Below are 25,846 nucleotides of genomic sequence, written 5' to 3'. Positions count from 1 at the left end.
CATTTATCCACTTAGAAAATAACTAAGACCCTCTTTTAAAGACAGAAATTTTATCTTGTCCCTTTTCCCTTTGAATTTATTTCCAATCTTTTCCTCTTATAGACTTTTATTCTAATATAAAATATATTTATGCTTGCAAGACTTTTTATTGGCTATCTTATTATGCCACATTCTCCTCTGTAAAAAAAAAAAAAAAAAAAAAAGGTATATACACAGAGAAAAACTGATTTTTAAAACTCCCTATGGCAATAATGCTCTAAGTGCTGTACAATTTTTATGGATTAATTTATCATTAAAATTAATGCTAGGTAATAAATGTTGAGAAAAATTATTAAATGTAAATGTTAAAACACACACCCAAATTTCCCAGAAGTATACCCTAACGGAATGGATGCGGCTTCCTGCTCTCCTGCACGGAATTAGCCCATGTACCCACAGTAAATGCTAATTTTTGCTTAAAGACGACAGTTCCCTTTCACATACATTTTTTGTTTCTATAGATTTAATCACTGAGAATCTTATTCACATAAAACGTACATGAGAATAAAAATAGATCTGTTATAACAATGTCACTCAATTTCTTGAATGCCTTCCTAGCTTTATGCAAAGATTACATAGTGATCTGTCATCAAAAATTAATTTTAATGATCTATTAGCTCATTTAGGTCCTCCCTTCAATTTTGTTGAAAGCAAAGAATTAGAAACCACTAGGCCTGCCAAAGGACTGTAATGTAGTTATTAAAGTCATTCACTTTCTGTTTCTGGAAAGTGTATCAAAAAGACTTTATTTACCAAGACCTGTCAAACGACAATAACTGTTCTTTCACCTCCAGGCACCTCATAAGAACACATCTGCAGAGCCCAAGGACACAGGCAACAATGTGGGGAGGGAAAGGGGGGGCTGCGTGGAGGTGGGCAAAGGAGGGGAAATGGGGGACATGTGCAACAGAGTCGGCAATAAGAAAATTTTTAAAAAGAACAGAGGAAAATATAAATCTTGGTAATTTTAATACCATTTTATCAACATAAACATTTTAATACATTTATTTGATATTACATTAAATATATTTTCTTTCTTATTCTTTTAATCCTCACCTGAGGATATGTTTTTGAGTTTAGAGAGAGACAAAGGGAAAAAGGGAGAGAAACATCAATGTGAGAGAGAAACATCTATCAGTTGCCTCCCACGTGGCCACGGCCTTTTTGGTGTACGGGACAACGCTCCAACCAGCTGAGCCACCCAGCCAGGGCAAATAAACATATTTTCATCCAAACCTTAGAACTGCAGATTGACAAAGCCAGTCCTCACTGGCAAACCAACCAGCCAAATCAGACTACTTTCCGGCAGAAAGTAGTCTAACTTCATTTTCTGGTTTGATAAAGCGTGTTGATGTGCCCCTGTGACCATGGTCTCACTTGTGGATTATACTTCTAAGACAGATAGATAGATAAGGCATAGGGCCAGGTCAGAATTTGTCACCTGGATGAAATAAAACACTGCTGCTTTCAATGACGTCTTCCCAACACTTCTTAGTTTTGTTTTCTGGAGCTATATATTCTCTGACTATAATAGGGGGGTAGAAGGTTAGCTAATTAAATAAAAATTGTCATTACTCCCTTTCAACACCAATTAACAACATATGTCAATTTTAGAGCATCCCCATATGTCTAACACAACTCTTTGTTCTTATAAGAAATATATGTATTCCCCCTGGCCGGTGTGACTCGGTTGCACCAAAGGGTCACCAGTTCTATTCCCAGTCAGGGCACATGCCCAGGTTGTGGGTTCAACACCCAGTCAGTGTGCATGTGGGAGGCAACTGAGTGTTTCTCACATCGATGTCTGTCTCTGTCTGTCTCTCTCTCTCCCCTTCCCTTCCTCTCTCTCTCAAATCAATACAAACATTACACATATATGCCCGAGGACAAGAAGCTTTACCTTAGTGGCTTGGTTAAAGGAGGGCCGGAAGGCACCAAAATCTTAAAGCGCCTCCTGTCTGGCACCCGAGGTAGAAGTGTAGGGGAATTTGCCATCCTGGGCCCTGGAGAGGTGAGAAGGCCTTTCTTTTGTGAAGCGGGAACAGATTATGAAATGTAACAAGGCCCCTCACAGCAGAGATATTTTCGGAGAAAGTGCATGTGGACGCTAAGGATGTAAAAAGCAATTCTCTTAAAGCGATCTGCTTCTGAATACCCCTTGGAAGGCCCTGGCACCGCCTGGGGACATGCTACCCTGGTCCGAAGGCCGAGCCCTAATCACTAGGGACAGCATCAATCATCTTGCTGTAAAATTTTTTTTAAAGTTGTGTTACATATTTCAAATTCCTTCCATTTGTTTTTTAGTGAAATGGGTCATAGATATAAAAGAGTACACAAGCTACAATCATATAGTTTAAGGAAATGACAATTCTCTGCGGTGTTAATTAGCGTTTCCCGATCACTGATGAAGCTGAATGTTTTCACGTTTTTTCTTTAACTGAAATTCTTGCCTATTTATTTCTCCTCTCCTCTCCTCTCCTCTCCTCTCCTCTCCTCTCCTCTCCTCTCCTCTCCTCTCCTCTCCTCTCCTCTCCTCTCCTCTCCTCTCCTCTCCTCTCCTCTCCTCTCCTCTCCTCCCCTCCCCTCCCCTCCCCTCCCCTCCCCTCCCCTCCCCTCCCCTCCCCTCCCCTCCCCTCCCCTCCCCTCCCCTCCCCTCCCTCCTCTCTCTTCTCTTTTTCCTATCTGTCTCTCCCCCTCCCTCCCTCCCTTCCTCTCAGAAATGTGGGTTAACTGTTTCTAATGACTTTGTTGGCAGTAAGATTTAAATACAAATTGACTTGGATACAAACTGCTAGTCAGTTATACCTTCCAAAACATATTTTAAGGGTAGCTTTCCTTTTCATTTTTTTATGCTATCTTTTGATTTATAGAAATTCTTAATATTACATTAATATGGTACTAAATCAGTCCTTTCCTTTATGACCTATGTTTTCAGTGCCTTTCCGACTCTCATCCTCCCAAATCCTTCAAAGTCCCGAGGTCGTGAAGATATTAAACTATACTTTGTTTCCAAGTTTTACGGTTCTGCCATTCACATTTAGGCTTTTGTTCATTTTCGCACCTGAGAGGGGGGCTCAGTGACATTTTTTAATACCACCTTTCCTCCGATAGGTGGTGCAGGCTGTATCAGCCTCCAGGCTCCACGCACAGGCTTCTGTCCCGGGTTCGCTGCTGACCTGCTGACGCCCCCTGGGCCTAGGCCACGCTGCCTCCGCTTCCGCGGCTTCGGCGGGGCTGGGAGTCCGCCAGGGGGCCCCCACCTCTTTCCTCTTCAAAACTCCCCTGGCTATTCGAGAGGATTTTCTCTATCAAGGGCTCGCATCCTTTCGGTTGTTGGGAGATTTTTTTCCTAGGTACTCTGCATTTTTTGTCACTTTTGTAGTCATATACCTGAATTACAGTTTCTCAGTGCTGGTGCTGGAGTGAGAAGTAAAATGGACTTTCACATACTGGTTTTTATCAAACATGCAGTTCAGTATTTACTATTTCATTCTGCAAACGTTTATTGATTGTCCGCTTTGTATCAGGAATTTTTGACAGGCCCTGGGGATGCATTTGCAGGTAGAAGCTTCTAACCCAAGAAGCTCCCCTGCTAAGGAAGGGGAAAGGGGCACACTGAGGAGGCGGGGGAAACGGACACGGCTGTGGCCTAAGCACACAGGCAACTGGGGACAAGACAAATCAAGGTGCTCGTTATGATAAAAAGACGATCTTATCTTTTATAAGGTCTTATAGCTACTGAACTTTTAAAAATCAATCTACTGGAAATACTCCCAGCGGAACGACGGGATTCCAGGCCTTTCCGTGGAGCGCCCTGTGCACCCTAACCGCCGCCCACCCCCGTGCACACCGCCCGCACTGTTCCGCGGGTTAAGTGCTGAGCAGCGAGAATAATAAATGACCTTCTGGGCGTTTTCGGCGTCTGATTTTATGAACTATAAAATACTTCACCAGCTGAACAGTCCACCAAGTGCATTAAATCTGCTCCTTATAATGCCGTGAAGTCAAAGGACTTCATAATATTTGAGCGTTAACGTTATTACTGAGCGTTTTCATTTTTACGGTTTTGCTTAATTACTTCAAATTAAATCCATCTTGAGAAAGCTGCCACTGTAAAAAACCTACTTCCTTTAATTAATTTTATTTTTCTCGTGATGACTTTTCATTTTTACCTTTATTCCTAAAGGACTCCTTAGGATAAAGCGTTTATAATTCTACTCCATAGTACTTTTAGTAAAGAGATTGTATAAATAAAAAAGACTGACAAATACTAATAAAAGTGACAGGCCTTTGTTATTACTGATGTAAATTTCAGCTTCGTGTGACACGTTGGTATAACTGAAATGTCTCAATAAGAAACAGCAATCACATAATGACAGCAATAACCTGACATTTGTTTGGTTCTAGGTATTTTCACAAATACTTTTAGTTCTCATGATCTGATATAATAAGTTTACTTAGAATCATATCTCCAGATGAAGGCATCGAAAAGCAAGTGACTTGCTAAGTTGCATAAGTGGCATTTCTGTACGCTGAACTCAAGTCCACAAACTCAAAATTTCTGTTTTTGTTCATACTTTCAAACAGCGCATTTAGTTCATAAGCCAAATCCTGTTGGCAAGACACCCCCTTAAGGTTAAGTAAAATATATGTGGAGGAACACTAAACATTTTATTCACCTACAATGTCATCATACTGAAACTGAGAAGGTCAGTGTACTTTCCAAATGGCCCAGTTAAATCTAAGGGATAGATTATTTACCCACGAGGGTCTGGACACTGTCAATCAAAATCACTTGTTTACATAGGACTAAAATGTGCTCCATTAGCATCTCTCCATTCCTCACGCTCACAAAATAACTATTTTATTCTTCATTGGCCTCATTGTTTAAAGGTTTCTTAATTTTTTCCTGTTCGTTGAAAACATAAAAAAGATAAAATAAAAATCACCACTAGTCCCAAGTCACTCTTAATATTTTGTGTGTTTCCTTAAAGTTTTTTTTAACACAAAATAGAAATATTCAATACTTGCAGGCCAGTCTCCCTTACAACTCAATATACTGCTATTTCCCCACATGGCAGGGTGGCAACATTTACTTTTAAACGTGACTTTCTATGGTGAATTACATTTCGTCGCCTTCAAGAAGCCTTTAAGCAATAAGGCCAATTAATTGCAAGCATGTACTCTTTACATTCATGTGCTTTAAAAAAATTATTTCTTAATACTAGATTCCTGCAGGTAAGACTCTGAGAAAAAGGCTTACCAGCTTTTCTCAGTATCTGGATATTGTTGAAAATGATGTAAAATACGTTAAATTGAATATCTGGACTTCAAAGTACAAATCGCATTCTGCCCTCAGCTTTTTATCCATCGGTCCTTTTCGTGACTGAGAAATACAGACACAAATACACAGGGTTCTGATGACATTTCAGCTAGTTACGTTTTCCATAAATCAGCACATCTTGGCACCATCGGACTAGAGACCAGTGGCCACTTAAATAGGCACATCTTTGTTTTTTCTATTTTTCATTTTAAAAGTCTATATCCACATACCTTTCACGTACAGTTTAGCTTATTTCCCCCTGTGAATCTTAGGCACAGTTTGAGAGTGTTGTCTGGAACTGCTTCCTTTGGGGAATGCTCTGAAATCCCGGGACGGGCAGAAATTCTGACAGGAGAAAGAAAATGCCCCAACTTACCGTTTCTAACACATTTACACGGTCCTGCAAATAAAGCATAATATACAATTATAAAAACAAAGCTACTAAAATCATTTCAAGTTCACTTAATTGTCAGATTTCCTTTTTATTCTTTAGTGGAATCATTTATTTTTTAAATGTAAAAAATGAAAATTCAGGATGACTTCAATAGAGTTCATCACAAAAGGATCACTATGCCTTTTCTCATCTCAGCAGGAGTTAAGGCTACGGGGTTTAATTTAACAGTAAATACCATATATTCGGGTATAATTAATAAGTGGAATAGATTTTACCTCTTTTGCATTGATAAAATTATTTATATACTTAAGGGTATATACTATTACATACATTTGAATATATGAACCATGACTAGATAATACTAGTGATATAAAAAGCAATTTAGCAATAAATATATCAGCTGTCAGATGTACAGCACAGTTTGATCTCACAGGAAGGTAAAGTTCAGACATAAAAATACTTAAATAAAATTAATAAGCACATTATTCATTCAAACAAAGCAGGAAATAAATGAGAAATGTATGTCACCTGCAACCAATCCTGAACCCAGATGAGCCTTCATTGCTTAGAGCATCTTAGAAGGTTTCATATAAATAGTGGTTTTAAAAAGGGTTATTAACAATAATGCTTAAAAAGTTAAAGGACTGAGAAAATGGCTCCTTTCTGCCATGTAAGGACATAATGAGAAGGTGGCCTTCTCCAAGAACCGAGGCTGCCAGAACCTTGATCTTGGACTTCCCAGCCTCCAGAACTGTAAGAAGGAAATGTCTGTTGTTTACACCCCCAGCCTATGGTAATTTGTCTTTCTCTGAGCTTAGAAGACATGTGCCTAGTTTATAACACTGTGATCACAAATGATCCAGAAAACTGCATTTGGTTAAAGAATAAAGATCAATAATGATATATTTTGATTCAATTTACTTACGTCTGTTTGTCTATAACCTGCTTTATTCCAAATCAATGAATAATTATTTTGAAGCAATTTATTTATATCTATAACCTGCTTCATTCCACATGGTACTAAGACAGCTTTCCATTAAAAAAAAAAGTACATGTTCAGAAAAAGAAAATTCAGGAAATAGAAAAATTCTGTTTATTAACCTAAATTTAAATCATTCAAATTGCTAATCAACGACAATAGGATACCAGCATTGCAGCCAATTAGTGAGCTTTGTGTAAAATTGTAGGTTTTTTGGTCTTAATTTCTGTAAGACTATAAGTAAAAAGAAACTATTCCTAGTCTTTATAAACGTATTAACTTGCTTTTAAAATTTTTTAAATGTATTTTGAAATTTTAAGTAGTTGTAGTTGACTTCTTTTTTTGGCAGGCAGTATTGGTTATTATAATTCTATATAGAAAAGAATTAGGCTACTGCACATACTTATTCTCAAACAAAATATCTGCAAACTTCCTCTCATGTTATTATTAAAATAGAAGTAACTTAAGCCGATACAGTGTCATTAACATAATCTATACAAAATGCCAGAATGTGTCCTAGAATGAACATATAATTATACCAAAATAAATTATATTCTTCTTACCCTTTCCTACTCTTACTAGAACTGCAGTTGAATCTCCATTTCAACAGATTTTACCTTCAAGCTCAACTCAGCCTTCAGGTTCAACACTCTCCCAACTCCCCCATCACAAATACCCACCAGCCCAAGCTTGGATTCTAAAAAGTACCATTAGGACACTGAAAGGGGGCTAGGAGGTGGGAGGAGTAAGACAGCCTGCGGAACTAATAAAGCCATTCTCACTATAATCGTGGTGTTTCAGGTGGTTGCAGTAAGTTAATGCTTCTTATTTTTGTAGTCATGGACTTTGAGAGTCTGATGAAACTTGATCTTCTCTCCAGGACTGTACATTACCCACAACACACAAATAATTCTTCATATACTTTTAGGGAACTGCAGACTCTCTGAAGCCTACCCAGGGGCATTCAAGTCCTTTTACTCTACATAAAAACATCTGAAATAAGGTGTAAGAATATTATGTAAATAAATTATTAAATCAAATCTATTTATTTCTCCTGTATGAAATATTTCTATATAAATAACACCAAAAAGAAAGGGGAAAAAACACACACATTTGAGAGTGAAAGGTCAAACAACAATCAAAGGAAAAATTTCCTTCAAGTATTTTTTTTGGGGGGAAAAAAAAGTTCTTGGGGAAAATAACCTGCTTTTTGCTATTGTTTTGTGTGTGTGTGTTTGGATAGTCTCTTTTCCACTGTTCTTTAGTTCAAAGGAGGGAAAGTCTATGAAACACCTAAAAGGGCAACCGTTATTTTAATGTTTCCTTGTAAAGATAATTCGTGTAGTCACTGCATAGTCATTGAGTTGCAGTGGAGAGTGCCAGCTGCTCTCACCAATGCAAATACGAGGTACGCTTGAATTTCTAAAGGAAAATGCTGCTGCTAGACATAACATTTTATGTCCACTTGACAGATCAAAGAGCTGTATTTTGGGGGAGGCCTATAGCATATGTACTGTAAAAGTATGTATTTTATTTAAAAATAGTCAAAAGAATGTAAAGTACAGCACAGGGAATACAGTCAATTACACTGTAGTAAGTACACATGGTGTCAAATGGGTACTAGACTTACGGGGAATCCCCTCATAAGGTATATAAATGTCTGAACACTATGCTGTGCACTGAAATTAATATAGTGTTGTATATAAGCTAAAACAGGAAATTTTTTAAAGTTTTAAAAAATATGTATTTTAATGTTTTGTGATGAGGTGAGTAACTTGCCTCGAGCTATACATATTCCTTCGCTACCTGGTCATGAACGGGTATACACTGGAATTCATAAATGAACCAAGGCAAATTCATTAGTCTCACTGGAGATGGGCAAACTTAGGAAATGAGCACTAAATGGATCTTTGGCATCTGAATCTCTGATCATTACCAGTTTATTTGATTCAGCTGAGCCAATCACACATTGATTCATCCATTCCATCTAGGTGATGAACTAGAGGCCTCATAGGTCTAAACAGTCAGAGCTCTTCTGCCTTTGGGAAATATAGTTGAACAGGCCTAACGACTTCATTTTATCAACATAATGCACCATTTTCCAAGAATGCTTTACTATATTCATCAGTATATAGGAAAGCACAATACTGGCATAAAAATGTAACAGGAATTTCTATCCCTTTCAAGTCTAAGAAGAAGCTTTACGAGTACAGAGTAATGGTGGAACTTCTCTGGGACTACAGGTCTATGACAGACATATAATTGTAACTCCCTGCCATCACAGTTGGGAAAGCACAAAGCCTCTGTCCTGGAAGAAAAATCCGCCTGGCTTCACCCAGGACAACCCCTGCTCGGCATTCTTTCTTCCTGTCCGTGCTCACCCTGTCTCATCAACGCTCACACTTCACCTGCTGCTGCCTACATGAACCATATAACATGAAATGCAAATATGTACCTTTCTCCTCGATGCATTTCCAATAGCAATCCATTGCACTTAACAAACTGTCAAACATTTTTTAATAATTAAAAGAGCTAGTAGTTATTTCAAATGTATTCCTTTCCAAGCTTCACGCTATTAAGTGAAAGGAAAGGCCTTTATTAACCACCACACACAAAAAAGGATCAGTTTGGTGATTTAAAATAAATGAAAACAAAATAAAGAGATAAAAATCACAACCTCAAAGTTGCAAAACCAAAAACGCTATAGAATGCAGCATAAGTTGGCTTTGAATACACCAAATGAATCAGCAATCTATACATAAGATTGTATTTTATCTAGGAGAAGTCAGACAAAATTACTCTAGACTTTAGGATGGGTGGCATTAGGCAGCCTGCAGTGGATTCCCCATCATCCAGTGTTTGATTAGGCCATCATCAAATACTTGCAGTCAATCTTTGTAAACTCCTTTCACTGGCTGCTTATGAGCCCTTTCCAAATAATCTACTTCAGGGTCCAAAATTCTATTGAAAAGAATACCACAGCAAAGCATCAAGATTTTGTCTAAAATTTCAACATTTTATAAAAAAAAAAAAAAAAAAAAAAAGCCAGTTTTAAAAGGTGCATCATTTCTTTGCATGGAAGGAATATCCAGTAACGCTCCTTGTTATCTGCTTTTCACCCAGAAAGCAAAAAACGGAAGCAGAAAAACGGAAGCAGAAAGGATCACAAGATTTACCAAGAGAGTCAGTGTTTTCTCTACATTCCTGACCTGTTCTCTCATCCACTCCTACTGCCGTGACAGAGCCCAGAGGCACCCAGCTGTTCTTCAGCTTCCTTCTGCTATATTCCCAGGTGGGCATTTTTGGTTTGTGACCTTGCTTGTTATGAGGCCATGACTGACCACTATACTTCAGCTTGACACCGTTCAGGAAAGGCTGAGTTTGCACTTACACTGAAGTGGGATATGTGATGGGTTCCTGGGTGGGGAATGCAAGTTGGGTGGAAGAGAAAGATGAAGATAAAGACACGCAAATGTGTCTCTGGGGTCATTTCATAGGGTTTCCTGCTGGAAAATGCAGCCAGAAGTTAGGTAAGGATTTTGCTTGAAATCCCTACAAACACTTCCAGTCAACTGTATGAAACTAATACCAAAAAATCGCAGATTTACCCTCTGTATTTCAAACCACAAAGCAATGAAGGAGGTTTTTTGTTGTTTTTCCTTGAAAACGAAGAATCGCTTTAAGATTCTTCTTTAAAGCACGGATGTAATGTGATGCGTAGAGGTGGGCCTATAGGGTAGGACTGCAACCAAATGAAGGGCAAAAGACACAGAATTATCTTACTCTTGCTCAGTTCCACAGTGAAATTGCTGGTACCAGGCAACAGGAGTTCAGTCAACAACATTTGGACTGGGGAACAACTAAAAATTATTTGCAGGTAATATAAAGGCTATGATGGTGGTTAGGGGCAATGCAAATGACAGCCAATGTAATTTCAAAGATTGACTGTCCCCCAAGAGAGATGCAGGAACTGGAATTGAGTAGTGGGGGGAGAAAGCCAACAGCCCAGAAGCCAACACACCATATTATTTTTTCAAGGATTTACATTCTGAGAAATAAAGTGCATGTCTCTAGTTGTGAGGTGAGTCATATATCAGGTGAACAGGCTCTGAACTCTTATGCAAATCACAGTGCAGCGGTGATTATGGCTTAATTTATGAGTAGGTTGTGTCATGCACAACTTGGGGAAACAATAGGGTGTGCTGTTTTTCAGGGTGTGTATCTCACTGCCACCAAAAACAGCTCATCAAATGAGACTCCCTGAGGCTGACATCTCCTTCGTGTCCCTCAAGGGCAAATATCTCCTGGGTTTCTAGGTGAAGCATGTTCACAAGGAAACCCATGTAACCACAGAACCCTTTGTCCCAAGCTCCTTCCTCCTGAATATCTGAATCTCAGCACATGATGGCTGGCTAGCAGGCATGTCACAGAACTGAGTCATTAAATGGTACAGGCACTCAGTCCACCTCGGGAATTAAACTGCTTACCTTTGAGCAATTTCAATAATTCACATCCTAATTTACACGCAGAGCCGTTTCTTTTCGGGAATTAAAGCACAAGGAACATTATATTAGGGACTCTCTTACTCCCACTCCCACTCCCATATTCCTCTGTGGGCTTCTGGGTACAGGTAACTCTCACCAGCTATTCCAGAGAGAGCGATTCGTAAGGGTAATCAAGGCACAAGCAGCTGGATTTAAATAACGGATTTGGCTGACATGAGTTAGGTTTTTCTTGCTTCCTAATTCAGTTTGACTATGATTAAACCTATTATCAACCTCTATTTCCTAACATACAAGCACAGGTAGGAAGGTGGTTAAGGATTTAAAATTAACCTTAGATTATCTGTACTCTGAAAATCAGTGGTGCATTATTCTTAGTGGCTAAGAAAGGGGAAAAAACCAACAAACTTAGTTTTTAGTGGCACTTCTCGAAGGCATACCTGAAGACTGGCTTATCCTCTATATCCTAAAGTACAGTAAATGTATTTTCACTATTCAGTCTTAAATATCCTAAATACTTCTACCTATGAAATACTTAACTGCTTTTTCTTCCAATTGAGCTTCCTTCTGATTTCTCACTGCAGTCTGACTAGCATCTTCCCAGGGTAGAATTTTAAACTGTAGCTTTGGCTGTTTGAGAGAGATGTGAGCAAAGAAAAAGAGTTGGAAAGCTCTACTGTCTTAAACTCATTGAAAGCACTATACATAGTAAGAGCTATAAAAACACCACCAATAGGACTATAATAATTTCAATAAGCTTTTAATATCCGCATGTGAAGAAAATGTCACGTTGTACTTTTTAAATGTTCCCCAAAATAATTCCTTACCCAACATAAAGTCACAAATTTTAGGAAAATCATTCCTTGAAATTTAAACCTTTTTACTCCTTCAGAGTCGTGATTGAGTTCAAAGTAACCACAGTTTAGTCTTGCTTTCAAAATCATTCCTGGAAGGAATCGATCCTCAATTCCAGAGTCCACGAAATGAAGGGGTAAATGAGACGAGAGCTCATTAGACACACCCGGGCAGTTTCAGTGGGCGATGAAACCACCCCTAACACTTACAGCCTTACCTGTGGATAACAAAGCACTGGTGCGTGCGATTTTAGGAGTTCAGAAACGTCTGGTGACTCAAAATCATACGTTCCTACCATTTGCAGAATTATTTAAAATTCTACCAGTGGAAATTTATTCTTTGAGGGAGAACTCAGAAATGTATTCTCTGACTGCCCCCCTCCCTTCCAGTTAACCTTTAAAAAGGCAAACATCCTTGAGCTAGATAACCACTGAACTAGTTCAGTCCAAGGCAGGGTCAGCAAAGGGGGACAGTGGGTCAAATCCCGCCCACTGATGGTTTTCATGGGTCCATGAGCTAGGAAGGGTTTTTACATATTTATTTGGCTGAAAAAATATCAAAGTAAGAACACTATTTCGTGACGTGAAAATTTCATAAAATTTAAATTTCAGTTTCCATAAATAAAGTTTATTGGCGCACAGCCCGTCCATCTCTTTATACGTGGCCTCGGGCTGCTTTCATTCCATGATGGCAGAGTTGAGTGAGTTGTTGTGAGATAGCACATGGCCTGTAAAACTGAAAATATTTAGACTTTGGCCCCGCACAGGAGGTACGGCGACCCTCTGTTCTCAGGTATTGGTGTCCTGTAAAAACTGCACCCCGCCTCACAGAGGCCACCCTGCGGCAGACCTGAAAGATTCGGGAAGGAGAAGATAAGCTGAAACACACTGACCAGGGAGAAGAAAAGAGAACAGGGGCCAGAAAAGTTTTATCCAACTTGTAGACTTTGAAACAACATTTACAAGTTGTGTACGCATAAATACATACACCCAGAACATAAACATTCCTCAGGCCAGGTAAGTTTCTTCCTTTGGTCATCACTTTTTCTTTCATTCCAGTGTCCTTCCTTCCTTCCTTCCTTCCTTCCTTCCTTCCTTCCTTCCTTCCTTCCTTCCTTCCTTCCTTCCTTCCTTCCTTCCTTCCTTCCTTCCTTCCTTCCTTCTTTCCTTCCTTCCTTCCCTCCCTCCCTCCCTCCCACCCTGTCTCCCACTCACTGACTCATTTAATTAATTCGTCCCCTTGGCCCTGCACACACCGGGTCGGAGGCTGGGCACAGTTACTGACAAGGAAGATACAATCTCTGCCATCACAGAGCTCAGGCTGCAGGGAAGACAGAGGCGGAAACAAGCTCAGCCCGGGCCTGGGGTGCGCGGGGCAGAGGCCTACTTCAGCAGGGGGTCAGGTCAAGTTCCCACAAAGAGATGCCATTTGCGCTGCAACAAGACGGTGAAACGAGCCATCAACTGAGAGACCTACAGAAACGCGGGGACAGAGCGCAGCCAGGCACAGCCCCTGGGACACAAAAGGGTCTAAGTCCAGGAACAAAAGGACCGGGACTGCAGTGTACTGGCGGCTGCTGGCGAAAACATCCCTTTAAATTACCAGGATCATAAAGAGCAGCATTATTTATTAAAAGCTGATTTTTTGCCCCAAATTGTACCAGGTGCTCTCACATATGTTCTCATTTAATGCTCACACAAACTCTCAGTAGGTGAACATTATTAATGTTGTTCCTTTAAAGTCTAAGGAACAGACTCAAAGGGATTAAATGTACTGAATCCCACACTTGGCTTAATGTCAGCGCTTAGAGTATAATCCAGGTCCACCTGACTCAAAGGCGTCTCTGCTAACTCTCAAGAACAATTTAAAGGTCACATTTAAATACATATATTTAATAGCTCTGCGAAATGAAGCTAATGGAAAGACCATATGCTAACAGTGCCATTTTATGAGCAAATAGACAATAAATGCCTTTTTATTACCACCAGGGCTACTTTGTGTGTGTGTGGAGGAGGTGAGGGGATACACTGGGAAACTGTTCTGGAGCCTCTCTCCCAAAATCGCACACGCCAGGACAGCATTCCAGGCTTATTTCTAACAGATGTCAGGTGTCCGCATAGCAAAGCACAATAAAATTTAATGTGCAAATAAAATCCATTATTGGTACACATTTTTATATTTATTTACTCTACAGTAAAAGGGGTTATATTTGTGCCACATGCCTTCCCTAAGGAAGCTGCAACTCCCCTGCCTTCTGGGTCTGGCTTGGGCAGCGGAAGCAGGCGGTCAGCACCACCAGGGCGCTATCAGGACAAAGGAAAGCGAGGGCCTCAGCTTCACCAGCGGTGCAGCTGCAGGTAAATGGCAGTGCCACTGTGCTGCTCTCCCAGCTCTTTCGGGGCTGGGCTGCAGGAGCTCAGATCCATCATCTGCCTCAGAAATGCAGCCCCCCCCTCCCCCCGCCTGTCTCATTCGTGACAAACTTGTTAGTTCTTTTACAACAGTGAAATGAGAGCTTGGAATTTCAATTACACCAGAATGTGGCGAAGACATGGTCTCTCGTACGTGATATTTTTCTATTTCATTTCATGAGCAAATACAGAAATATTGTTAGTAGACATTAAATGTTATTTATTAGCTTGCTAATAAGCCTCCGCACTTCTAACAGCAAACATTAAACTCCAAACAGATTACATTTAGGGCAGTAAGTGGAATGCAGATGCTCTAGAAAATGAATGCACTTCAGAATCAATCTTTTGAAACCAAAATAATCACTGATTATGATAAAAAGACAAAGATGCAAGAGATGCTTGTTAGCCATTCTTGTAGCTCATTTTAGTTTTATCACTTTTTGCACAATTTAAAATTCATGCAAACATTTTCAGTGTTGCCTTTAATTTTTGCCAGAGTATCCTGAACCTGGTTTAAAACTGAAATTGAAGACGCCCGAGGAGGGCTTTAACAACAACTTTCTTCAGTCTGTTTATTTAAAACATGATGAGTGAGCAGAAAGAAAAGGTGCCGAATGGAAAGAGGAAAATGATCCCTCTCTTTCCTAGAAGTGCTCGAGATTACTGCGTCGCCCCTCATCTTGCCCCAGGAATTAAAATCGTCCTCACATGCCAAGGGCCAAATGTATACATTTATATGACACTGTCCCAGTTGCCACGGGTACGTAAGCTTATAGCCTAGGGCTTTATAAGGAGCTTTAAAGTTATAGAAAGGCAGTGAGGAGTGTCACTAATTTTAAGTCCCTGGTAGTGCCTTATTCAAGGCACTTTCTTAAAATTATTTAGTTTCTTACAGTCTCTTTTTTGAGGAGGTAGAGGGTCAGTGAGTATTTTACCAGACTTAATATGTTGGCTAATGAATCATTCTCGTAGGAAAAAAACAAAAGGAAGAAATTAAAAGAAAGAAAGGCCAGGAACCTAAACAAACAAAGTGTAGAAGTTCAGTTCCCCATAAGCCCGTGAGGCAGTAAGTACATGCAGTTAGTGGTCCGGAAGCCGGGCAGATCCTTATACAAATCCTAGCCGGGCCACTTACTGGAGGTGCCAGCTACAAGCCTTCGTAGATTCTTTATCTGCACAAAGAGAATAACAGTATCTGCCCTACAGAATTGTTGTAAGGAACACACGACCTATACTGAGAAATCTGAGCACAGTGCGTGACACAAAAAATCGCTCATTAGCTATTAGTATCATTCATTAGCAAGTCAGAGGGTGTTTATTTCCTCTCCTTTGACGCACAGACCGTCACCCTTTGGGGCCGATCTAGCGCAATCTTGACAGGAATTAAGAAGTGCTAAGTAAGTATTTGTTAATAGAGAGAAACATAATCTTAGTGAATTTTCAAGACTCCAGCTTGGGGAAATCTTCGGCAGTATTCCTTTATATTCTGGAAAACCAGCCAGAGATGGGGCTGGGTGACAGTCCTGAAGTGAGAACTATAATTTCTTTCAATGATGTTCTACTGATGTTTCAAACCTCAAAGATTTGTCTTATGAGTCAATGGAAACTGTTTCAACCAGAAGTATATTATTGATGAGCACCTGCTTCCGAATTTGTTGCACACTACTGTTTCATTACTTAAATACTGCTTTTCACAACTGTAAATGTTATCAGGAAATAGAAGACAAAAGGGAGAACCTGGTGTTATGGCCTAAGGTTTGTATGTCCCCAAAATTCACAGGTTGAAATCCTAACCCCTGATGGGATGATATTAAGAGACAGGAACTTTGGGGGTGATTAGGTCATAAGGGTGGAGCCCTCATAAAAGAGACAGAGTGCTCTCTCTGCTCTCTGCCATGTGAGGACAGGGTGAGAGGAGGGCTATCTATGAATCAGGAAAGTGGGCCCTCACCACCTACCAAATCCATCAATGTGAGTACTGAATACAGGCACTGCATCTGCCTTGACCTTGGACTTCTCAGCCTCTAGAACTGTGAGAAGTGCCTAGTTTAAGCTGCCCAGTCGAAGGTATTTTTGTTACAGCAGCCTGAATGAACTAAGACGCGTGGTTATCTGTACAAAGCTGCAGGCCTGTCTGGGAAGGTGGAGTGAGAGCAGGCGGGTCCGCGCTATGGAGAACAGTCTTCACGTAATCTCTCACTCTGCAACGCCACCGAAGCTGCCCAGGCATGGCCAAGCTCGCAGACAAGCTCTGCACAGCAAACCACCCTAAGGCACTGACATCCTTCTCACTTCCCGCAGGTCAACGCAAGCTGCTCTTTATGTCAGCCCCGCCGCCCCGGGGACCCAGAACTCGGACCCTGACAAAGGCACCGAGGGATGTTTTATGGAAGTGCTGCTTTTCATGGAGTCAACTGCAAAGGGCATGGTGTATGGAGATAGATAAAATAATTTCCCACTTTGTGGGAGCAGTTTACGAAAACTGTAACACAAACTTGGTTCATTTCCACTACCAACTTTTTGAAACTTTCTGTCACAGAGTAAAATTTGGGCTTTTGAGCTCAAAGGCTACACTTTGTCTTTGCATTTTTCAGTGTTTCCAAATGGAGTCTATTTTTTTAGAGGTTTTTTAATAAGCTTGACTCAAGGAGACTGCTGACTGCTGAATGCTGAAGACCTGTGTTTCTCTTCCCTCTGAATAAACAGAACTAGCCACGTTTTTATATTTTTTTACCCTCCAAAGAAAATGATCTAGTCAATCAGTTCCAATACATTCAGACACAAGACTAGTTCACTCTCAGGGCTTTCTACTTTCCAGTTTAATTCTGTCATAAATTTAAAATTAAAATTAATTTGCAAATTTCAGGTAAAAGAGGGTGATAAAATTTAATGACCATTAACATTTCAAGTGGAATCTATTTCACTGAGCTTGGTTCCCTGCTCTCCTGAGGCCTCTGGACGTAGTAAACTGAAGTGTGCAGATCTAATTGGTGGAGACCCTGCTTGACCCTGATACAAACTTCTAAAGTTTCATCTCTGTTGAGACCTCACGTGGAATGTGAGTCTTGGGAAGCCTCCTCACTTTTGAGAAAAGAGATTCTAACGAGCCATTAACTCACTTCTCCCTGAAAGTGGCAAAGTGTTGCCAACCCTCCCATCGCCCATTATCACCCATTTTCTTATCGATGTCATTGTTTAGGACAGTTTTTTAACTGGACAAAGAAATAGGTCCATAGTGACTTGCCCGTGCTTGCGGGAATGCAGTTTGGGGAGCGTAAGTAGGTGTGTATTACGTTTTGGTTTCCACAGTTACGTAAGTTCCACTATAACTCCTGGGAATCATCCTGGGGATGCTGCTGCCTTTTAGTTTAACGAAGCTTTAAACTGTCAATTTCATATTATCAATTTATTTAAATTAGGACTTCTGAAAATATACTTTAGTATCTCCCAAGCAAGTCAGAATTTCTGCAGAAACTTAAGGACTGCTTTAACTAATCCTTTAATTCTCCTGGAGACCTGTTGTTAGAGCCCAGCGCCCCCTTCACCCTCACTCTGCCTTCCGAGTAACTCAGGGACTCTTAGCTGCCCCGACCTGGCATTTCTCCCACAACATCTATACTCTCCAAACCACTATGTGGTCTGAAAGGACAGGTTATGGGCATTCCACAGTCAGGCAGATACGACTGACAGCAAAACCACGGAAATTGCCCATTTGGCCTGTCACTGGTCCAGTTTATCATATGGTTGGTTACCAGGAGGACCTGCCATCCGCTGGGACTATTGAGATGTTAATGTACTATACTGTCAGCCTCTGCCAGGGCAATTTCTTTGCCCATGTCAGTTTTTCTTCTTTGGTGGTTTTTCTTGCCCAGTTAATCTCCAAAGACACGTCTGCCAACTCTACAGTAGAACGCTTTTCCATATTATAATACCCCTATATTAATATTTATTAGACTTGTTCCAAGAGAACTGAGAAGTTCGAGTTCTATTTTTTCCTTAAAAACACCATGCTGCCATATGCTGGCAACTCCATAAGTAGCTGACGTGAAGTCAGGGCTGAGGAAAAGGTTATCTTCTCCCTCCTGCTCTTCCGAATGTTTCGGCCTAAGCACCATTTAGGTAACAAAAACAAAATGAAACACCTGCCCCTCCACACCCAAAATATTTCCCCAAAATAATGAAATCCTTCTAATGGAAGATTCCAGGCTATTTTAAAAGCTACCTGGGGGAGACATTAAATATAATTATGGGTCGTCTGAAAAACAACATGTCTATAATGCCATGTGATATCCTTCATGGGGACAGATTCCAGAATGTCTTAGAGAAAGATGTGTTACTTTTTTAAAAACCATAAAACCATTCTTTAATTAAAAAAATAATTTCATTCGTTTCTACTTAAAATTCTAATACTGAAGAAAGTGTCCATAAATATTTGTAACATTTAGATTGTAGATCTTAAAGCTAAAATGTTTCCTTTTTCCTCTTAAAATAAGTGATGTATACCCATATGTAGCCCATATTGACCCAAATCTGAATTTAAAATCATGGTTGCCCATGAAAGAGAGGAGGGTAAAACAGAGGGAGAGGGTGAAAAAAGAGAAAGGCAGGGAAGGAGGGAAGACAGGGCTCCAATAGGGCAGGGAATCAGTATCTACGGAGGCCCTGCCAGGAGCCAAGATGTACACCCTTCTGTCCAAGCTAATCCCCCGCTATGAAGTCAGGATTATTACTGTCACCAGTTTATAGACCTGGATATTGTTTCTAGTGAAGAGGAATATGGGTAAGAAAAATCACATTCATAATAATCTAGTTTTATCTCATTTAAAATAAAATGAAGAGTGAGATGACTGTAGTGTACATGGGAGAAGGGCCATGTGCGTTCTCCAGGTATCTACTGTTTAGTGACTGTCTCAAGTAGCTCTTTAAAGCTTTTCTCCTCTAACCATGATACTCTTTTTGTATGATTTGCATTTCAGGAATCACAAACCAATGCTGAGAAAAGCAATAAATCAATGAGAGGTAGTTTGGTAATTTTAAAATGAAAACAAAAGCAACAGCAGCACCTGCCACTACAGGCCGTCACTGGTAAAATGTCAGCCCCTGGATACTTCTCAGCTAAACAGGAAAAACGGATTGCCCTCTTACGTCTCTGTAAAATGCTTCAGCTGATCTCCGGCGGGCTGAAGAAGGGATCTGCTTGTTCAATGTACCTCAAACCCATATGCAAATAGGACACATGCTGCACCACACATTTATAGTCAAAGCCAATACTCTGTTTTTAAGAGCAGCACACACAATGTAACTAAGAGCAAATGAACTTCACACAACACACACAAAATAACCAGAGCCAGACAATGTTAAGCTCCAGTGAAGAATCTGAGGAATTACCAACTGCATGGTGAAAATCACTGTCAAATACGTTTGACTCCATTGTTTGTGGTTCTCAGAAGACTGAAAACACTCCCCTCCCTGCTGCCTGTCGCCCCCATTTACCCTCTTTCATTCCCCTAACTTCTAGCACTCGCTGCTCGACCCTTTGTTTCCACACCACGTTCAGAGAGGCAGGGAAAAGGGACAGCAGGGCAGAGAGCACGGGGACTGGGGTGCGTGTGTGCCCAGGAACGACAGAATCTGCACGTAGCCCCCGAATTTTTTAAACAAAAACTGAACTCTGGGGCAGAGATGGTTGTTTTCTAATAGGCAGATCTTCGAGAGAAGCAGGAATAGGTGCCATGTAAATAAGGCCTTGGCATGGGGGCATTTATTTGTTTATTAAGTCAACAAAAACTTACAGCGTACCTACTAAGGTGAGGCACTGAGCTCAGCAGTGGATCTTTGCGAAAAGAAAGGCATGCGAGTTGCCTCACAGGAAATCACAATTCATCACCTGGTAAACTTTTATTCTAAAGCCTAGACCCCTTAGCCAAGTGAATTCAGGGATTTAACAAAAATGTATTCAATTGTATTGATTGTTTTCCTATTGAAATATTCTTGGCTAAGCTTCATGGCTCCATGCTCTCCTGAAATTATTTTCTTTCCATCTTAGGCTTCGGGGCAGGACTTTCATCCTTGGCCTGTCCTTTGTGTGTCCGGATCCTGAGGGCCCTGGCTTGCCCTTTCACCTCTTCATTCTGCGTATTTCCCTGGGAGTTCCCCTTGCTCCTATGGCTTTCAGTGTCATCTACATGGTGTGAAAACCAGATCTGATGACACCAAATTCTGCTTGTCCAGTTCAAACTCCTCTGAGCTCACACACGAACCCCATTCTTGACCCTGCCATCTGACATTTCAAGGCACCAAACTCAGACTATCAAAAACTGAATAATCAATTTTCCCTTATCTCGTCGCGTAACAACCACCCATGAACTGCCCAAAAAACCCCTAAAAGTTATTCTTAACTCCTTCCTTTTTACGTCCTAAGAGCCAATCTCCAAGTTCCAAAGATTTTTACATCGTAAGATACGACATGGAGCCGCCCCCTCATCTTCAAGCTCTCCACCTCTACTCCATCCAGGTAACCCCATTGCCTGCCACATTCTCACAAATACCTGTTCACTTGGTCTTCCCGATTTCAATCTTCCCTGCCCCCAGTGATTTTACAGCCAGTTATATATTAAAGATGCAAATTTGATCATACTGTTCTTATTTCAAACCCTTTTCCGTTCCCCCACATACTAAAGGTAAAATCCTAACTCCTTTAGAAGATCATTTAGACCTCTGTTTACCTCGCAAGTTCCTATCTCACCTCTGCTCTCGGTCACTACTTTCCACCATACAAAACTTCTTTCAGTCCCTTAAATATGACACTGATGTTCTCTTACCCTGGGCCTTCCTGCATCCTTCACATGGCCTAAAACTTTTCTTATCTTCATTCCAAACTTGCCAGTGCTAACTCTTGGTTATTTAAATATTGTCCTCCTCTGGGAAGCCTACATGGATTGCCACTCCATCCCAGCTCATCCTTCTCACCTTCGCCCCCTACATTTACACCCAGACTACCATTATCTCCACCAAACAAACACAGATCATCTTGTTATATGCTCCCACGGTGACTTATGCGTTCCCTCTAGTAGCATTTTTCAACATTTTATTATAAACGCCTATTTACGATTCTTTTTCACTAATCCAGGTGTAAGGGGCAAGAAGCTATCCAATGTAAGCAGCTTACCTTTGTGTCCTGAGAACCTAGCACAGGGCCTGGCACAGAACTGGTGCTCAATAAAGATTTGTTCAAGGAGCAAGTGGAGCACCTTTTGGTTACAGGAAATTGGAAAGGGTTTAGAGATAAATGCCCACTACCCTTAAGGAGGAAACCATGAAATACAGTAACACTGACTCCTATTTGGATACATGGGGATTTGCAAACACTGTAAACTGGAATCGCATATTTAGCTCTCCCTTCTGGGATAATCTAATCCGCATTAAGCACTTCTGGAAGACAGTTTTGTGATTTTATATCTCAGATGAGAAAATAGGCCCAGCAAAGTTAATTGAGTTACTCAAGGTTACCCAGTGAGTCAGAAGCAGACCAGACTTAAAGCTCAAAGTTGTCAACCTCTAGTCCTTAGTGTTATCATTTTTTTTTTAAATTACTTTGTCTTTTTCCCCCCAAATTCTATTGTGTGACTGTAGGACTTCAACCTACATTAATAGTCTTCTCAAATTATCACCTGTGATACTGACATTTGAACATGGAGACTTGGGACTGAGGCCCCTTTGACAGGTCTCCTCTGGTCTGGGACACGGAAGTCTCTGTGGGGTGTCTGCTCCTGTGCTCTCTGAGTGCCAGCTCCCCTCAGATCTGAATACAGTATTAGTATTAGGCAGCAGTTACCTCTACAAAGTGCCAACACTGAACTTGTCTGCTGCTGGACATCATACTGGATGATAACCTACATTTAAAAATGCCCATAGTTAGTTGGCTGACACATTCTAGTGCAGTCGGTGGACGTTTTGGTAGAAAATCTGCCAGTGCTTAATAAATATTTGAGAAGCATCATAGGCTATTAAATTTAACAGGATTACTGGTTCCAATATTCATATTGTGAGAGAAATAAACTCAAAAAGGTTTGTGCTTCCATTTCAAAAGGCCAGATACGTACTATATACTCAACAAATATGTTTATATGTGGTATTCCAGGGCAAAGATGGTGCCTAGCCAAAATGCCTCAAAAAGTCTTTATTACCTTTCCAATATACACATTTAGTGCACACAGAAGCTTTGCTGTTTATAACAACAGCACTGCAGATAATTATTTCTCAGAGATATGCAGGGCGAGTATGCTCTTGAGATTTTTCCCATCCCCAGACTAGATCAACCAGGGCTCTTTCTTTTTATACCTGAATGTAGCTCAAGATATTAAAGAACTTAATCTGTACAAAATTGTGGCTAACATAAGCCATTTCTGTTAGATACACAGAACTATACTACTCCTGATCATTTTCAGACCAGTTATACAATTTTCTCCAAACAGATTTTGTACCAAATAGAAGAATCCCCAATTATAGAACATTTCCCTTGCTCTTTGGGCTTTGCTTAACCCATCCTTCATTCGCCAGAAGCAAACATCTCTACCTCTACGACACTCAAGCCAGCTCATTACATCACTCTCTAGCCCTGCCTTGCATCTCCAGGCCCAAGAAGAACTTTAAATGTCCAAAGTATTTACTGTTCTTAATCCACAACGTTGACATTAAGTGGACTGGTTCTGTCATATGAATATAACTGATTATGTTTCCCCTAGTAAAGACAGACATTTGAGTTACCCATTTCTAAGCCAGCCCAAAGCAAAAGGAGAACTTTTGTCAGACGCCAAGTTAACATCAATTGCTCATTCCATGGAAATGTCAATTAAAATTCTAGTGCAAACTGTCAAACAGAATTTTCCAATCCAAGCTATGTGTATAAATCCATCGTGAACTGAGAGGCATATGAGGTAAGTCTTAAGGGCCATATATGTGTTCATATTCTTGGTTGGTCATTGCTAGATGACATTCATGGAGTCAGGAAATTTTTGACTTTCACATGAGAATGCAGGTTCCACAAATTCGTCCTTATTTATCAACCCTGTGGGGGAAAGGACTTCGCAGAGATGTTCCTTTCATTTCCTAATGCCGCAGTTCCTATTAAGTAGACGGAGGAATCAAGGCTCCGTTTAAGAGCAGCATAGAGGCAGAGTTGGCTTTTTATTTTTGAACTGATTTTGGGAGAGAAAGAGAGAGGAAGATCAATGGGTTGCCTCCTGCACGCACCCCAGCTGGGAATCAAACCCGCTACTTTCTGGAATACGGGATGATGCTCCAGCCAACTGAGCCACACTGGCCAGGACCTGAGTTGGTTTCCTGCTTTAGGAGATTGTAAACACTCTCAAACACTTTTGAAGGAAGCAAATTCCAATGTGGGTTTTAAAGCTCTGCCTTTTGTTTTTTACTCCACAGTGGTCTGAATGGGATAATATTAAAGGCTAACAGAGAAAAAAAAAACCAACAAAATAAAAACACACAAATGTTTTTATCCCCAGGACAACTGTGCTCCTGGAGAATCTACTTTACCTGCAGAGATTCCATTTCTTCATCTTTTCTGTAGGTCTCCTCCAGCAGATCTACAACAAGAAAGTAAAATACCCATCAAACTGCAATGTAAAATTTGGTTGCCTCTTATTATCAAACACAATTCAGTCACTGGCTTGTATAAACTGTTGCCTGGAAACAGAATTTGATGCTTAAATGTGAGAAGCAATGTAAAAGAAATGCCGTCTCATCCCAGCGGATGAGATGTGGCAGAGCTCAGGGCCCTGCCAAACCCAAGCTCACTGAGAAACCCTGGGAGGTCCCACTCTGGTGGAGATACCAGAGCGTGAGACCAACTCGATACAAACCCAAAATCACACCAGGATTTAGAAATCTGGTCCAGTTCATACAACTCAAATTTTAACACAAAATTTTCCTTAAAAAACAAAACATACACTTTTTTTCTTTAGAAATAAAAATGAGAAACAAACCATTTGCTCTTAAACTTCCAAGCCAGTAAAATTTTATAAGCAAATTAAAATACCGTGGAATAATGGGTTAGTTATTAATGGAAGTAGAACACCACCTTAACCGTACAGTCACATTAATTATCATTTCACACTGAAAGGGTGGGACGCATTGAAGCTGCATCTGACCAAGAGCTTGGCACCATCTCAGAGAAATCAGTGGCTGGAAGGGGGGAGTCACTGAAGAGAGTTCTGTCTGAATGCCTGCGCACAGGCACAGAGTCTCGGTGCCCGGCATTAATTTATGAACCTGCTGTAAAAATATATATGCATATATTTGGCAAGTAGAATGTTCTGCCTGCAGCTATACCACCCTGTGCTGTGATCTTATTAGATCTCACAAACCCAGAGAGGGCTGGGCTGAGTCAGAACTTGGATGAAAACTGGCAATAAACACCTACAGCGGTGCACATTAATATTAGCATTTGCCTTACGCTGTGATTGATAGAACTTACCAAGAGGCTGTGCCGCATAAAAGGAAAATGTAACCTCCAGAAATTCAATATAGATCCCAGGAAGGCATATGCAAATGTTTTTAGCAAGTGCTATGCTAGATGCAGCAGGAAGCAATAGCACAGTGGGAAGCCAAGTCACGCTGGTATACAGCATAGCTGGGTGGGCAATACACTGAAACTTCAGGAGAGCTGGTAGGTGCTATCATTGACGGTGATGGCCCTTTGAGACTGGAGGTGGGAGAGATATAGAGGAGTGGCAAGCAGTCCTCTCAAGACACAATGCACTGGGATGAAGGATGAGGTAGTTTTTGCTTTGTATCCCACAGGGGAGCTGACTTTGGCTCCCAGATCTCTCATAATCAGAGTTACGTCAGTAAGTTAGAGGAGCAGGGAAATGTATTAAGGTGGGTTTCTAAAGGGTTTTTGGTTGGCATGTCAAGTTCTTTAGCTATCTGGTGCAGAAACCAACGTGGGGTGCGGCAGACTGAGTGCCCTCAATCACTCCTCTTCTTCTGTCCTTACTCTTTGCATTGTGACACTGTAGCTACTTCCATCAAGGGGTCACAAGCACAACTTTCCCCATCGGGCATCTAGGCTGCATCCTGACTGATTTGGTGAAGAGCAAAAGCAACTCTGTGCCAATCTGCGTTGAGGGTTCAAGAGGCCTTACACATTTTCACTTTTCCACTTGAAACCCTGTCACTATCATCTGAACAAGCCCAGTCCAGCTTGCTGAGATGACAAGAGACATAGTCCAAGACTCTTCCCACCCCTGAAACTCTGCAGGTTGCTCCCACCAGCAGCCAGCAAGTGCCCAGAAGCTGAGCTGCCCAGCTGAACTGAAGATGACC

The 25,846-nt window shown here is 40.8% G+C and overlaps 1 protein-coding gene across 5 annotated transcripts in view; it reads right to left on the bottom strand.

Annotated features, from left to right (window-relative positions):
• The window catches only part of CEP128 (centrosomal protein 128), a 291,713-nt gene that overhangs the window by 42,601 nt on the left and 223,266 nt on the right, over positions 1-25,846 (bottom strand). For 4 of the 5 annotated variants that reach the window (XM_016220106.2, XM_016220114.2, XM_087818763.1 and 1 more), the window contains 2 exons: positions 24,056-24,105; positions 5,739-5,762 (listed from right to left, as the gene is read on the bottom strand). In XM_016220106.2, coding sequence (XP_016075592.2) covers positions 5,739-5,762; positions 24,056-24,105 — 74 coding nt within the window. The remainder of the gene's footprint in view (positions 1-5,738; positions 5,763-24,055; positions 24,106-25,846) is intronic. The other variant, XM_087818767.1, reaches the window with a different exon arrangement.

This window comes from Miniopterus natalensis, chromosome 1, assembly GCF_054644295.1.
Source record: "Miniopterus natalensis isolate mMinNat1 chromosome 1, mMinNat1.hap1, whole genome shotgun sequence".
Classification (NCBI taxonomy): Eukaryota; Metazoa; Chordata; class Mammalia; order Chiroptera; family Miniopteridae; genus Miniopterus; species Miniopterus natalensis.
Note: the sequence above shows the minus strand (reverse complement) of the source record. Positions and strands in the feature narration are given on the sequence as shown.